This window comes from Mustela lutreola, chromosome 17 (assembly GCF_030435805.1).
Source record: "Mustela lutreola isolate mMusLut2 chromosome 17, mMusLut2.pri, whole genome shotgun sequence".
NCBI lineage: Eukaryota > Metazoa > Chordata > Mammalia > Carnivora > Mustelidae > Mustela > Mustela lutreola.
Window position 1 is genome coordinate 19715469 of NC_081306.1, and position 12068 is coordinate 19727536.

Here is a 12068-nt window from a genome sequence, read left to right on the forward strand (position 1 = left end):
CCCAGGGAATCTGCATTTAATTCCTCTGATAAACTATGCACGTATCTCTGTATGCACCCTGTGCTTGTGCAATGGTTTGAATAGCGTTTGTCCACTGCCCCCCAGAATCAGTGTCCACACAGAACCTTAGAATGTGACTTTCTTTGAAAGTAGTTTTTGCAGATGTAATTAGTTAAGGATCTGAAGCTGAAATGGTACTAGATTGACAGTGAACCCTGAATCCAGTGCCTGGTGTCCTTACAAGACAGGAGACACACAAAGAAGCTGTGTGAAGACAAGCAGGACGAGAGCAATGCAGCCACAGGCCAAGGCATTCCCGGTGACTCCAGAAGCTCCGAGACGTAGGAAGCGTCCTCCCCTAGTGTTAGGAGGGGCACCTGCAAACGCCTTCATCTCAGACTTCCGGCCCCCAGAACGGTGAGGGAATCCGTTCCTGTTGTTTTAGGCTAACCAAGTGTGTGGGAATTTGTTACAGCAGCCCTAGGGAACTACTACTGTATGTCTGCGCTTTACATATAGAAATGTTGTATTTTGTATGTGTCCCCTTTCTCCCAAGAACCAACTTGCAACCCCTTGAGGGTGATACCACCCCTGCTGAAAATACTTTTGCATCTTATAAACAGCAGCAGAGTAACTCCTGAAGAAGCCCAGAGAAACCCCCAGGGTTTTAGAAGGTAGACAACTGAGGTATATCCGAATCGAAAACGTTTAATGCTTTTGGTTGGAGCAAATGATCAGGCAAACGAGGAACATCGTGTTTTATTGACTGAAATAGAGTGTTTGGAACAGAATTATAGTATTCTCATCAAACAATTCATTTTACAGGAGGAGCAATTCCAAAGTGTGGGGTGGGGCGGGGGGAGTTCTCAGAAGCCCCGTATTTCAACCTGTAGAGAACATTCTCTAGCCAGTCGGGGACTCCAAATGATGCTCTTCCAGATTTAGTGGATTTGCTCAGAAAACACAAGCAGTTGCTAAACGGGAGAGGAAGAGGGAAATTATATCCCGACACCCACTTTCCTCCAGATGCTCGTGGTGCCGAGCCTTCTGTCCCAGGAGAAACAGTGACAGGCGGGCCTCCTCCGGAAGGAGTCTGGAGTGTTTGGTTGAGAAGCCGTAAATCATCAGGCTAACCTCTGACATTTATCGTGTGCTTTCTGTGTGCTGGGCGCTGGGCTTGTGGACTCTACAGCTCCTCTCACTTGTCCCACGACAACCCAGTGAATGAGGTAGGCACATCCCCATTTTACAGATGAGGAAACTGAGGCACAGGGGCGTTAAGTCACCTGCTGGAGGTTACACAGCTAGTGAAAAGAAGGCTGGGGTTTGAACCCCGCCCTGTCTAAATTTTAGGACCCAAGCTCCTAAACACAGTGCGTGGGCAGGATCCTTTTGCTCGTGGGTTGTTTCTGTCCTGGTCACAACAGGTTAATGACCAAGAGGGAGAAAGAAACCAAGCCAAGGAAATTCCAACCCTGAGGTTTAGGGAACTACAGAAGCCAGGAACTTGGCAGCCCTTGGATTTTTAATTTCACACCTCCCAAAGGTAGGAAAGACCTACTGATTGATGAAGCTCCAGCTTGGGCCCCAGAGACCTCCAACGAGGGAGGGGGACTACAGCAGATGCCATCATGGCTGTCTGCTGCTTCTGTGGCCCAGCTTCCCTTGTCCTGGGGTGATCTGCTCTCTCCTATCCCACTGCTGCTTCTGAAGGAAATGGCAATCACAAGACCCGCAGCCCCTTGGCCAGTACATCTGTAGGAGTGAGCACTTTACTCAAACAGGGCCAGGCAGAGGTTTCTTTGGGATTTGAGATAGAGAATTCTCTCAGCCTTAGAGATTGTGAACCCTGTGGTTATAGACTTGGGGCTGCTGACAGCCACTTTCCCACTAGGCAGAGGAGAGAATGAGACCAGCCTGAAAAGAGATACAGAGCTAGGAGGCCTGGGTAAGGTTGAGAGGATGAGCATATGAGCCTGAGGATACTATGCTCCTGGATCCAGCCAGACCTGAAACAAGAACGCCCTTAGCCATCCCAGTTACAGGACCCAGGGAATTCCCTTTGTTTGCTTAAGCCAGTTTGAGCTGGAGCCTTCTCATGGGAGAAAGATTGAGCTCTCCGGAGAACTGAGAGGGCCTGAGGCTCATCCCTTTTTTCCAGGCTGGAGAGGTCACAGCAGATCCAGGTTCCAGTTCTCAAGCCAAGTATAATCTCAAGTCAAGGAAAGGCTTCTCCATCCTTCCCTGGTGCTAGTCCTAGACAATTAATGTATGGGGAATGCTAGGGCAGCTTAGCCCAGAATGCTTCTAGGGCACAAATGGGTTTTAGAGGCAGGCGAGAAACTCATCTAAAGACTGGTGCAAATATCTCAGATTCCTCAGTGATTAATGCCTGGTGACATGGGAGCAACTAGCTTTGAGAACGTCCCCCATCTCCCCCTACCACTCTCCCTCATTTGCACACACACCTTGATGCAGGATGCAGTTTTGGATTTTGTTGCTATACCTGAGGAGCAAACAGAGATGGATGAGACTCCCTCCCTGGAGGGAGAAGGATGTCTCCGAGAAGGTAGCTCCTTCTCTCTGCTCCAGGCTGGGGGTGAGGCTGGTAGGCAAGGAAGTCCTTGCTCTCCTTGTTCCATCATGCTAAGACCGCATGGAAGCATCAAGCCCATGGTTGCAAGCCTACCCCTTGGGCAAGGCCCAGTGACTCTGGGTGTTGACCAGAGATGACCCCCAGCTGTAAGGAAGGCTACAAGGGAAGAGTACCATTAAGCCATCTGGGCCCAGATTGGCCCCCCAGCTGTCGATAGAGCCATATTTGTGAGGTCCCTCCCAGGCAGATAATATGACAGTCACAGTGAGGGGTAGGTTAGGGACCGGGGTAGCCCCATCAAGGAGCACAGTTGTATTGCCTTTACATGGTAAGAGTGGCCCCGTTTTGCCAACAGTCCCAAATGCCTAAGGGAAGCTGGACAGTTGGATTTCTGTATGAAATGCCCCCAAGTTTTAAATCCCTCTATAGGCTAAACAAAAGTCAGATCAGTCTGCAGGCTGCCAGTTAGTAACCTCTGACTTGTTGCCCTTTTGGAAGCCCAGGAAAGGAAAGGAGACGTGTCCTCAGCCCCAAGGAGACCCAAAAGTTTTCCATGCGAGAACTCAGGGAAAGTCTGTCAATATTGAAGCTGGTTGCAGGGGTCAGGTTTGCCCTGGGGTGGACATAACAAAGTCACAACCTCCTCCTCCCCACGGGGGAGTCCTGGTGCCATGTTGAGATCCTGGATCCAGCCTTACCTGAAGCAAGGACTCCTGGACTGGCCAGTAGAATGTGATCATGACTGGTTACCCTTTTGAGTGGGTCTCTGTGACTCACAACCAAAAAAGTCATAATTAAATTGCTCCAAGGAAAGAAAAGGACCTCCAGAGGAGTTTAAAGACAGCCAGAGATACTTCATCCCTGCCTGGGCCTCCTCATCCTCCTCAAGTCAGTGGTGGTCAGGCTGCCTTCCTAGCCAAGTGCTGGAAAGATGGGTTTCAGGCCCGGGTGGGTTGCTCCCCACAGAAAGTGACCCTGTAACTCATATATCTGCTCAGCACACATGTCTTGGGACACAGGGCATTGCTTTGGAGTCAGTTGTGAAAGTCATTTCTGCCAACCCAGCATTCTTTCCCTCTTCCTCCTGTGTGGCACCCCAGTATTCCTAGGGGCAACTTCTTTATGCTTTTCAAACCAGGTGGCTGGCGTCAGGAATAGGCATTGGTCCAGGTAGACCAAGCACTGAAACCCCATCTCGGTATGGTAACTGGCCCAGATTGGACACAGGACCCTGTTGGCCAATCAGTGTTCTCTGGTCCCCTGGCAACTGTGATTGGTTCAGAGACCAGTGTGGGACCCAGGCAGGCTGATTAGACTCCATTCTGGGAGCTTGGATGGAACTTTGGGACACAGAGGTTCTCATCTGCAGCTGAGCTGAGGGGAGGGAGGGACCCTAGTGGTGGTGGGGTCCCCTGCATGGGGAGGGCACCTGAGAAGGAAGCTGCTCCCAGGAAAGCAGAGCCAGGAATGGAGAGGGGATGCTGAGCCCGATGATATCCCTGAGCTCCCGGACCAGGCAGACCCAAAGGTGGCCCAAAGGGGGGCTTTTCCTTACGTGAAGCCCAAAGAAGATCATTCCGTCCTTGCATCCTTGAGAATGTGTGAGCTGGATCATTGCCACTGGCTCCAGATGCCCCAACTTAGTCAGTGTCCAGACCCAGGGCTGCAGCCCACATGGTCCCAGACCCCATGGACACTTGCAGACCTGGGAGGCAAGCAGGCTGCCCCACAGGGCTAAGTCCCAACTATCTGGAGACCAGGGGGCTGCTGTGGGACTGGCCAGACGAGGAGGAAGTGGTGGCGCTGAGCTGGGAGAAACCGCTGGTGCAGGATTCCAGGCTGGACATGGAGCCCCTGGGGAGGAAGGGCATCGCACACACATTATCTTCTGGGGGAGACATGGGCTTGGGGCCCCCACACAGCAGTGGAAAAGCTGGTGATGCTGCAAATGAGGCCCCAGGGCCCTTTCCACGAGGCTGGTAACCACCCCAGGCACAGAGGGCAAGTGCAGAGGGAAAAGCAAGTGAAGCTGTGATGAGAAACAAGGCTCCGCCCATGTTCCTGCCCCACCCCCAAAGATCCCCACCTGCCGCACACCATTCAGGGGCTTCCATGAGCTGGGGATCTAGCATGGCCCAGAGGGTGCCCCACAGCCTGGGCAGTCCCCAGCCCTATCTCTAGCCTAGGCCAGGCCCCTCATCCCATGTTTTCACAACAACACTATGCTGAGACCTCCGGCACCTCCCAGCTGTGTGACCTTGGGCAAGGACACAGGCTGGAACATCTGCATGGCATCCACTGCTGTTCATAGTTACATGCGGGTGTGATAGTGTGGCCTCCTGCTCCGTGACTGCAGCCCCTTTGTGTCTTGTCCCCCAGGGCCCAGCCTAATGCCTGCCTACTGAGGACAGCCAGAAGCTAGCCCTTGACCTGGTTCTCTGTGAGCTGTTGAAGGTCAGGGCTGCAAGTCCCCACACGGACCAGACCAGGCAGGATGGCAAGCAGCATCTGGCCCGCCCTTCAGCGGCCACCTGCCCTCCTGAGGGAAGCAGCCCCTGGATGCTTGTATCTACAGTGTCTGTCCCCTGCACTGGTTGGTGCCCAGTGCCCAAAACAAGCTGCTTCCCAAAGAGGAAATCACCAGCCCTCCCATGCTGTGGGGTTCTCTGTGGAGTAAAGACACTGGCCCAGTATCTCTCACACTAGGCTGCACTTGTCCTTAGGGTACTTGGACCTGCACCTGGCATATGGATACAGATGCACACCCGCCTGGAGCCTTGATTTGACCCCACGGTAAAGAATATAAAGCATTAATTTTAGAAAGAAACTAACAGAGGGACTCGGTGGTTCAGTCGAGCCTCTGACTCTGGATCTCAGCTCAGGTCTGGATCTCGGGGTCATGAGTTCGAGTCTCATGTTGGCCTCCACGCTGGGTGTGGAGCCTACTTTAAAAAGAAAAAAAAGTAGGAACCTAACAGAGCTATGTCATGAAGCAGGAAGCAAAATGACATTTGTTTTTAAAAGATAAACTGTAAAGCCGTGAAGAAACTGCCAGCTCCATCTCGTCACCCTCTGCTTCATTTCTGCTATCAAGTGCTTTCTGTATGCCTCAGGGAAGGGCAGGCTTCCACCAACCACTTCTTCCTGATAACAACTCCGGATGCGGAGGTTTCAGTGGCCCCCGTTTAACCGGTGGGGAGGCTGAGGCTCAGACGGCTGAAGTGACTTGCTTGAGGTCACACAGCAACCAGGAAGCGCTGGAGGTCTTAGCCACTACTCTCTCAGAAAGCAACACTTGGGGAGAGGTGTCTGCGAGACACTATTCTAGAATGTTCTAGAACAATCCGGACCCTGTTTGATGGGTTTCTAGGAGTGAGAGGAGGTCCAAAGAGGAGGGCTTTGGGCTCTCCTTCCCCCTGCCATCAATCTGGTATATTGGGGTTCTGTCCAGAGTTTCATTGGAAGGGGACATTCTGCAGCTGAAGCAGGATTTAGACATAGCATAGGATCTGACTGCTCACACGGGTGCTGAACCACGGGCGAATTTTAACTATACCCATGCTGGGGTCCCGCCCCTGGATAAGCTCAAAGGCAAGTGGGAGAAAAAATCCAATGTCAGCCAGCCTAGAAGGAAAGAGCCTCGGAAGTGCTATGGGTCTGGCCTGGAGGAGACCGGGGGTGGTGGGGGATCCCCATCCAGCCCCTCCTACCTGAAGTCCTCAGACGCCAGCACCTCGTAGTAGTAGAGGAGTTTGCACTTGGGGCCGGGGCTGTGCAGGGCCGTCAGGACGTCCTCCACCCCCGGGAGGCTGCAAGCCGCATTCCCAGGGGGGCTGTGCATTTGCCACTGGAGCAAATAGATGCCAGGCCACCGGGTCACATGGGAGCCCTGAAACACAGCAGCCCTCCCTGAGGCTCTGGTCCACATGGAGATGGACGGGAGCCCCTTGCCAAACCAATCCAGGGCCTCCTGACGTATCCTTGACTCCTCCGCCGTTACCCCCCTATCTGTGGAGGCTGAGAGCTCCCTCTGATCTGGTGGGAGTGGAGGCCAGGGGGTGGAGCTGCGGTTGCAGGAGAACAGGTGCAGGTGGCTAAACACCTGGATTTTGTTGGGCTTTTGTTCTGCTGCCCCAAGAGGGATCTGGGCAGGGAGCTGGCAGGTTGGTTAAGGTTAGTGGAGGGCCTGGATGGTGAGAATGGAGGTGTTTGTTGTTATAATTTCAGGGATTATAGAGGGGCTATATAGGGTGCTAGGGGTGCTGGTGTGTGAGGTGCAGGACAGCCTGCTGCACAGGGACCCTGGGTGGGACCTGCCGTGCTCACCGGAGCCTGTTTGTGCAGGGTGGGTGAGTGAGCAGGCTGGTGGTCTAAGACTTGCAAACACTGGCCTCCAGCAGCCTGTGAGTAGAGGCGGGGCGGGGTGGTTCATGTTCCAAGACACATCTGAGTTCTGTTGCCAGTGTTAGAGCATCTCTAACGCTCTAGGTTCTGAAACTAACACATCAGAAATCACTGGGAGAGGGTAGGGGGTGCCAAGTCCAGGCCTCGTGCCCAGAGGTTCTGAGTCAGGCCCCTGATATGGGGCCTGGCAGTCTGAGGCTTTGACAAGAGTCCCGGGGGATTCTGAGAATGGGGTCCTGGGGTCCCCAAAGTCCTCAATCTGCCCAGTTCTTTCTCCCTCACTGTCCTACGGGGTCGCTGAGGTCAAGGACCAGAACCTCAGCACACAGTGAACACTCAATCCTGTACGATGAATGAATAAATGAACAAAGGAGCTCAAACCTGGATGCTCTCTCCTTCCCGGCAGACAAGAGGGGCTTCGACACGGCTGTAATCCACACCTAGGACCCAGCCTTTGTCCACCAGCTGCCCACCGGCCCTGGCCCCCGGCTCCTGGCGGCCAGACTGGGGCATCTGCTTGCTGTGGTACAGGCTGAAGACCACGTCCCCTCTCAGGATGTCAAAGTCCCAGGTGATGACTGATTCCCCCTCCAGAATCTCCACCGCAACCTGCATGGAGGGTAGGGGCAGAGTCTGAGAGTCCCGTCTGGAATCCCACCAGGAGCGGGGAGCTGGGATGGGGAGGTCAGCTGTAGGAAGTGCTGTGGGCTGCCCACCTGGGTCTCCAGTACCCACTGTGGCTGTGGGGAAGATGGGCTGCTAAAGCCCCCAGCTTCCACTGTCTAAGAACTGCTCTAGGGAGATGCACCTGTCTCTGTCTTGAAACGGCTAGAAGGTCCCACCCTGTCGCAGGGTGGGTAATCCACAGCCAAGTCTGACAGAGTACAAAAGGTCTGTCTATCTGTCGTGCTCTGCACAGCCCAGGGCTCCCCTCGGGTCAGGCTGGGCGAGACTCGGGGGCACCGCCCCTGTCCTTACATCCGCGCCCACGCCCACCCTGCCCCACCTCTCCTTACAGGTTTCTGCTGAGAACTCATCCTGAACACATCGCTGGCACAAGAACCCTGGCCTCAGGCTCTGCTTCAGGGGACCCTGACCTAAGACAACACCCCAGCCCAGCGTGCCCTCCCAGGCCAGGTCCCGGCACCTCATGGGGGGCCCCTCGGAGCACGCTGGCCGACTGATAGGTCTCTCTCCACTGCCGCAGCTGGTCCGTGTGCTCCTGCTCCTCCTCCATCAGATAGAGGGACTTGGGGACCAGCCCTCCTTCAGGGACATTGCACTGGGAGACAAAGACAAAGGTGGCAGGCCTGGCTGACTCAAAGAAGGGTGCTCTGTGACCCCTGAAATTGCACTTGTCACAGAGATCCTTTAGTGAGTAGGGAACCAGGCTCCATGACCTCATTTACTCTCCAGGAACCACAATGCAGTAGGAGCTATTATTCTCCCCATTCACAGAGGGGGAAAATGGAAGCTCAGAGAGGACAGGCCACTGGCCCAAGATCACACAGCAGAATGTGGCTGAGCCTGGGCACAAACCCATGTTTATCAATCCCCTCGCTGGGCTCATGTCTCTTATTACCATGCTGGACTTATAGGCCCATTTGCTAAACATAAGTTATGCATACATATCTCAACAAGTGGAAAAAATGGGCAAGCTTGGCAGAATTCCTAGGAAATGCCTTTCTTAAACTCAAAAATCAGGTAAACTTGGAGTCTGGTATTCTGTTAGAGATGGAAGAGGGGCCTGCCTTCCCATAGCCAGATGAGGTAAGACTGTCCTGACCCAGGGTCTCCCCTTTCTGTGTCACCTCACCCCCAGAGGCAGGCAGTAGAAGGAGTCTGTGGCTGCCTCCCCTTAAAGCAGTTGGCTGATCTTCCCACTCCGTGGAGCTGTGGATTGGGAATAAATCCCTTCGGGTACACCAGCTCCGGGGGGCCAGACCACTGGGCTGGGAGTCCCCTCTCCCGGCAGCAGAGGGCGCAAAGTCAGCAGGTAAACTCTGATTGCTGCCTAGCAACATACTGAATGGGGAATACCGAGATAAACCTTTGACTGGCCTGGTCTCCGCACTTCCAGAAACTTCCATCTGGATCACTATGTTTGAAAAAACCAAGGTAAGGCCCCTCCTTGGGAGAAGACTCACCTCTCTTGGGGGCAGCTTTGAAAACAAGGCCTGCCCCCAAAAAGAGAAAGTGTGACCTCTCCGGGTGTCTGCACCCACACTCACAAGGGTGGGGCCCCACTCCAGCCTCGGTGGACCTCTGCAGCCCCAACCCACGGCCTGCGGCCACACTCACCACACACTCTCCCCCGAGGAAGTCGGGGATCACTTCTTTATCCAGGTAGTCCACGAGGCCTCCAGGGCCCTGGTAATTGCTGCCGCTGTAGATGAGAAACTTCTGCCTGGTATTCTCATTGATGAAGGGGCTGATCTGAAGTGGGGGAGAGGAGACAAGATGGAAAGGGGTGTTTGTTTGTTTGTTACGTGGAGATGTAACACATCACAAAGAATTAACCACTTTATTTTACTGGTTTTTTAAGTTTTAATTTATTTAAGCAATCCACCCAGTGTGGGACTTAAATTCGTGACCCTGGGATCAAGCATCACATGCTCTTCTGTTCCTTTTTTTTTTTTTTTTTAAGATGTTATTTATTTATTTGAGACAGAGAGAGCAAGAGTACACGTGCACGACCCAGGGGCAGGGCAGAGGGAGAAGGAGAAGACTCCCCAGTGAGCAGGGAGCCCGACACCCGGCTCGATCTCAGGACCCCAAGATCATGACCCAGGCCAAAGTCAGATGCTCAACAACTAAGCCAACCAGGAGCTCCAACGTCACATGCTCTTCTGTCTGAGCCAGCCAGGTACCCCAGAATTAACCTTTTTTTTTTTTTTTAAAGATTTTATTTATTATTTATTTGATGGACAGAGATCACAAGTAGGCAGAGAGGCAGGCAGAAAGAGAGGAGGAAGCAGGCTCCCTGCTAAGCAGAGAGCCTGATGTGGGGCTCGATCCCAGGACCCTGGGATCATGACCTGAGCCGAAGGCAGAGGCTTTAACCCACTGAGCCACCCAGGCGCCCCTGGAATTAACCATTTTAAAGCGAACAGTTCAATTGCTTTTAGTTCATCCACTATGTTGTATAACTACCACTTTCCTGTAATTCCAAGACTTCTCAATACCCCAAAAGGAAACCCCATTTCTTTTACACATTGATACACATCAGCAGTCCCTCGCCTTGCCCCTTGCCCAGCCCCTGGCAACCACTGATCTGCTTTCTCTCTCTATGGATTTGCGGGTTCTGGACCCTTCGTAGAAATGGAAGCGCAGGACACGTGGCCTTTCGTGTCTGGCTTCTCTCACTCAGCGTCCTGGTTCCCTGGTTCATCCACATTGGAGCCCGGGTCCCGCCTCATTTCTTTTTATGGCTGAGTAATACTGCACTGTATGGCTGATGCCGTTTCATCGACCCCAGATAGAAAGTATTTCTACACTGAACTCATTCGGTTGTTTCTCACGGCACCCCCCCACCCAGTGCCGGCGTGGTACGTGACGAGATCTGTAGCTGCGGCAGGAAGGAAGGACTTGATACTGTCGGGGCACGGGCCAATCCAGCAAGGAGGGGCACAGGTGGAAGACTGACAGGGAACTGGGAATGCCACCTGTGTGTGCTCACTGTCCTTCAGCCTCCATCCTGGGAAGCGGTCCCCTGCGGGCCTCGACAACTTGGCTCCACGCCATTGCCTTTCCGTCTGGTGTGGCCACTGGGCAGGGCTGGGGCGCAGCCGCAGGAGATGGGGGGTAGGAACAGAGAAAGAGGCCAAGGTACTTCTTCCCCCACTCCCGCCCACCTCAGTGCCCCAGACACCCCCACCCCCACTCTGTTCCAGCTCTCGTGGGGTTCGGTAACATTGTCATCCCCTCTGCTTGTCCGTCCAGCCCCCGGGGGCGGTCAGGGCTCACTGCAGGGGCTAGCTCCAAAGGCCTCTCCATCCTGCCCACACCTCTGCAAGGAGTTCTTTCATGTCACGTCCCCACTAAGCCACTGGGGTGAATCCCACTTCTGGCCAGAACCCTCAATGGCTCCCACCACCACCCAGTATCCATCTTCTTAGAGGTCTCCAAACAGCAAGGGAACTTCATCTTCACAAAGATCAGGATATTTCAAGATAAAAAGCTTTAGGAGCAGGTCCTGCCCATCCCTCCCACAGCTCCTGCTCCCTGGCCTAGCCCCAGCAGAGCCTTGAAGTAGCCACAGGAGCCAGAGAATGTTCTGCTCCAGAAGTCTGCTCACATCCCTTCCTGTTGACAATACTCCATGGCTCCCTAGTGCCCCGGGACAAAGCCCACCTTCACCACAGCCTGGACTTGGCAGGCACTGGTCTCTGAGCATTTTCCCAGCCTCTGCCAGGGCCACCAGCCCTTTTTCTTTTTGCTCCAACACTCCTGACTGGGTTTTCAGGTTCTCAAAAGCATCAAGCACAATCCTGCCTCCAGGCCTTGGCCCGTGCTGTGTGGGTTGCCTGGCCCGTCCTTCCTCCCCACGCTTCCCTGCATGACTCTTGCTCCTTCCAAGGGTCTCAGCCACAAGTCACCTCCTCTGAGGGACCTTCCTCAGTTCTCCAATCTAAATTACTTCCCTGCATCACCCGCTGCCTGACTTAGCCTCCCAAGAACCCTGGCTATCCTCACGCACAGGGTTCTTGTGACAAAGGACTTGTCACAGGGAACCATGAAGCGTTCATGCGGGGTTATCTGTTTTATCTCTCCCCACCCAGTGACAGTGGTGGGGAGACACAGAGGTTGGCTTGTTTACTCCGAATCCCCAAGGCCTGGAACGTGTCTGGCACATAGTAGGTGCTTAATGAAGCACTGAATCCACTTAACTCTCAAAAGTCTGTCTGATTGAACCTCAATTTGTAGTAGAGGTTCTCTGGTTTTCCGGGACGCTGAATCCTCGGAGGGGGCCTGTGGATCAGCAGCAAGACCCCAGGGTTTCCAAGTGCCAGTGACAACCTGCTCATGGTCGTGAGATGGAATCAGCACATTGTGACTAGCCTATTTT

General features: G+C 53.8%; 1 protein-coding gene across 1 annotated transcript in view; it reads right to left on the reverse strand.

Moving 5' to 3' along the window:
• Window positions 1–734: 734 nt before the first annotated feature.
• Window positions 735–12068, reverse strand: part of SEC14L5 (SEC14 like lipid binding 5) — a 41697-nt gene continuing 30363 nt past the window's right edge. The window contains exons 12-16 of the mRNA XM_059154843.1: window positions 9302–9436; window positions 8148–8282; window positions 7382–7609; window positions 6307–6485; window positions 735–4450 (exon numbers count right to left, since the gene is read on the reverse strand). Coding sequence (XP_059010826.1) covers window positions 4342–4450; window positions 6307–6485; window positions 7382–7609; window positions 8148–8282; window positions 9302–9436 — 786 coding nt within the window. The 3' untranslated portion in view covers window positions 735–4341. The remainder of the gene's footprint in view (window positions 4451–6306; window positions 6486–7381; window positions 7610–8147; window positions 8283–9301; window positions 9437–12068) is intronic.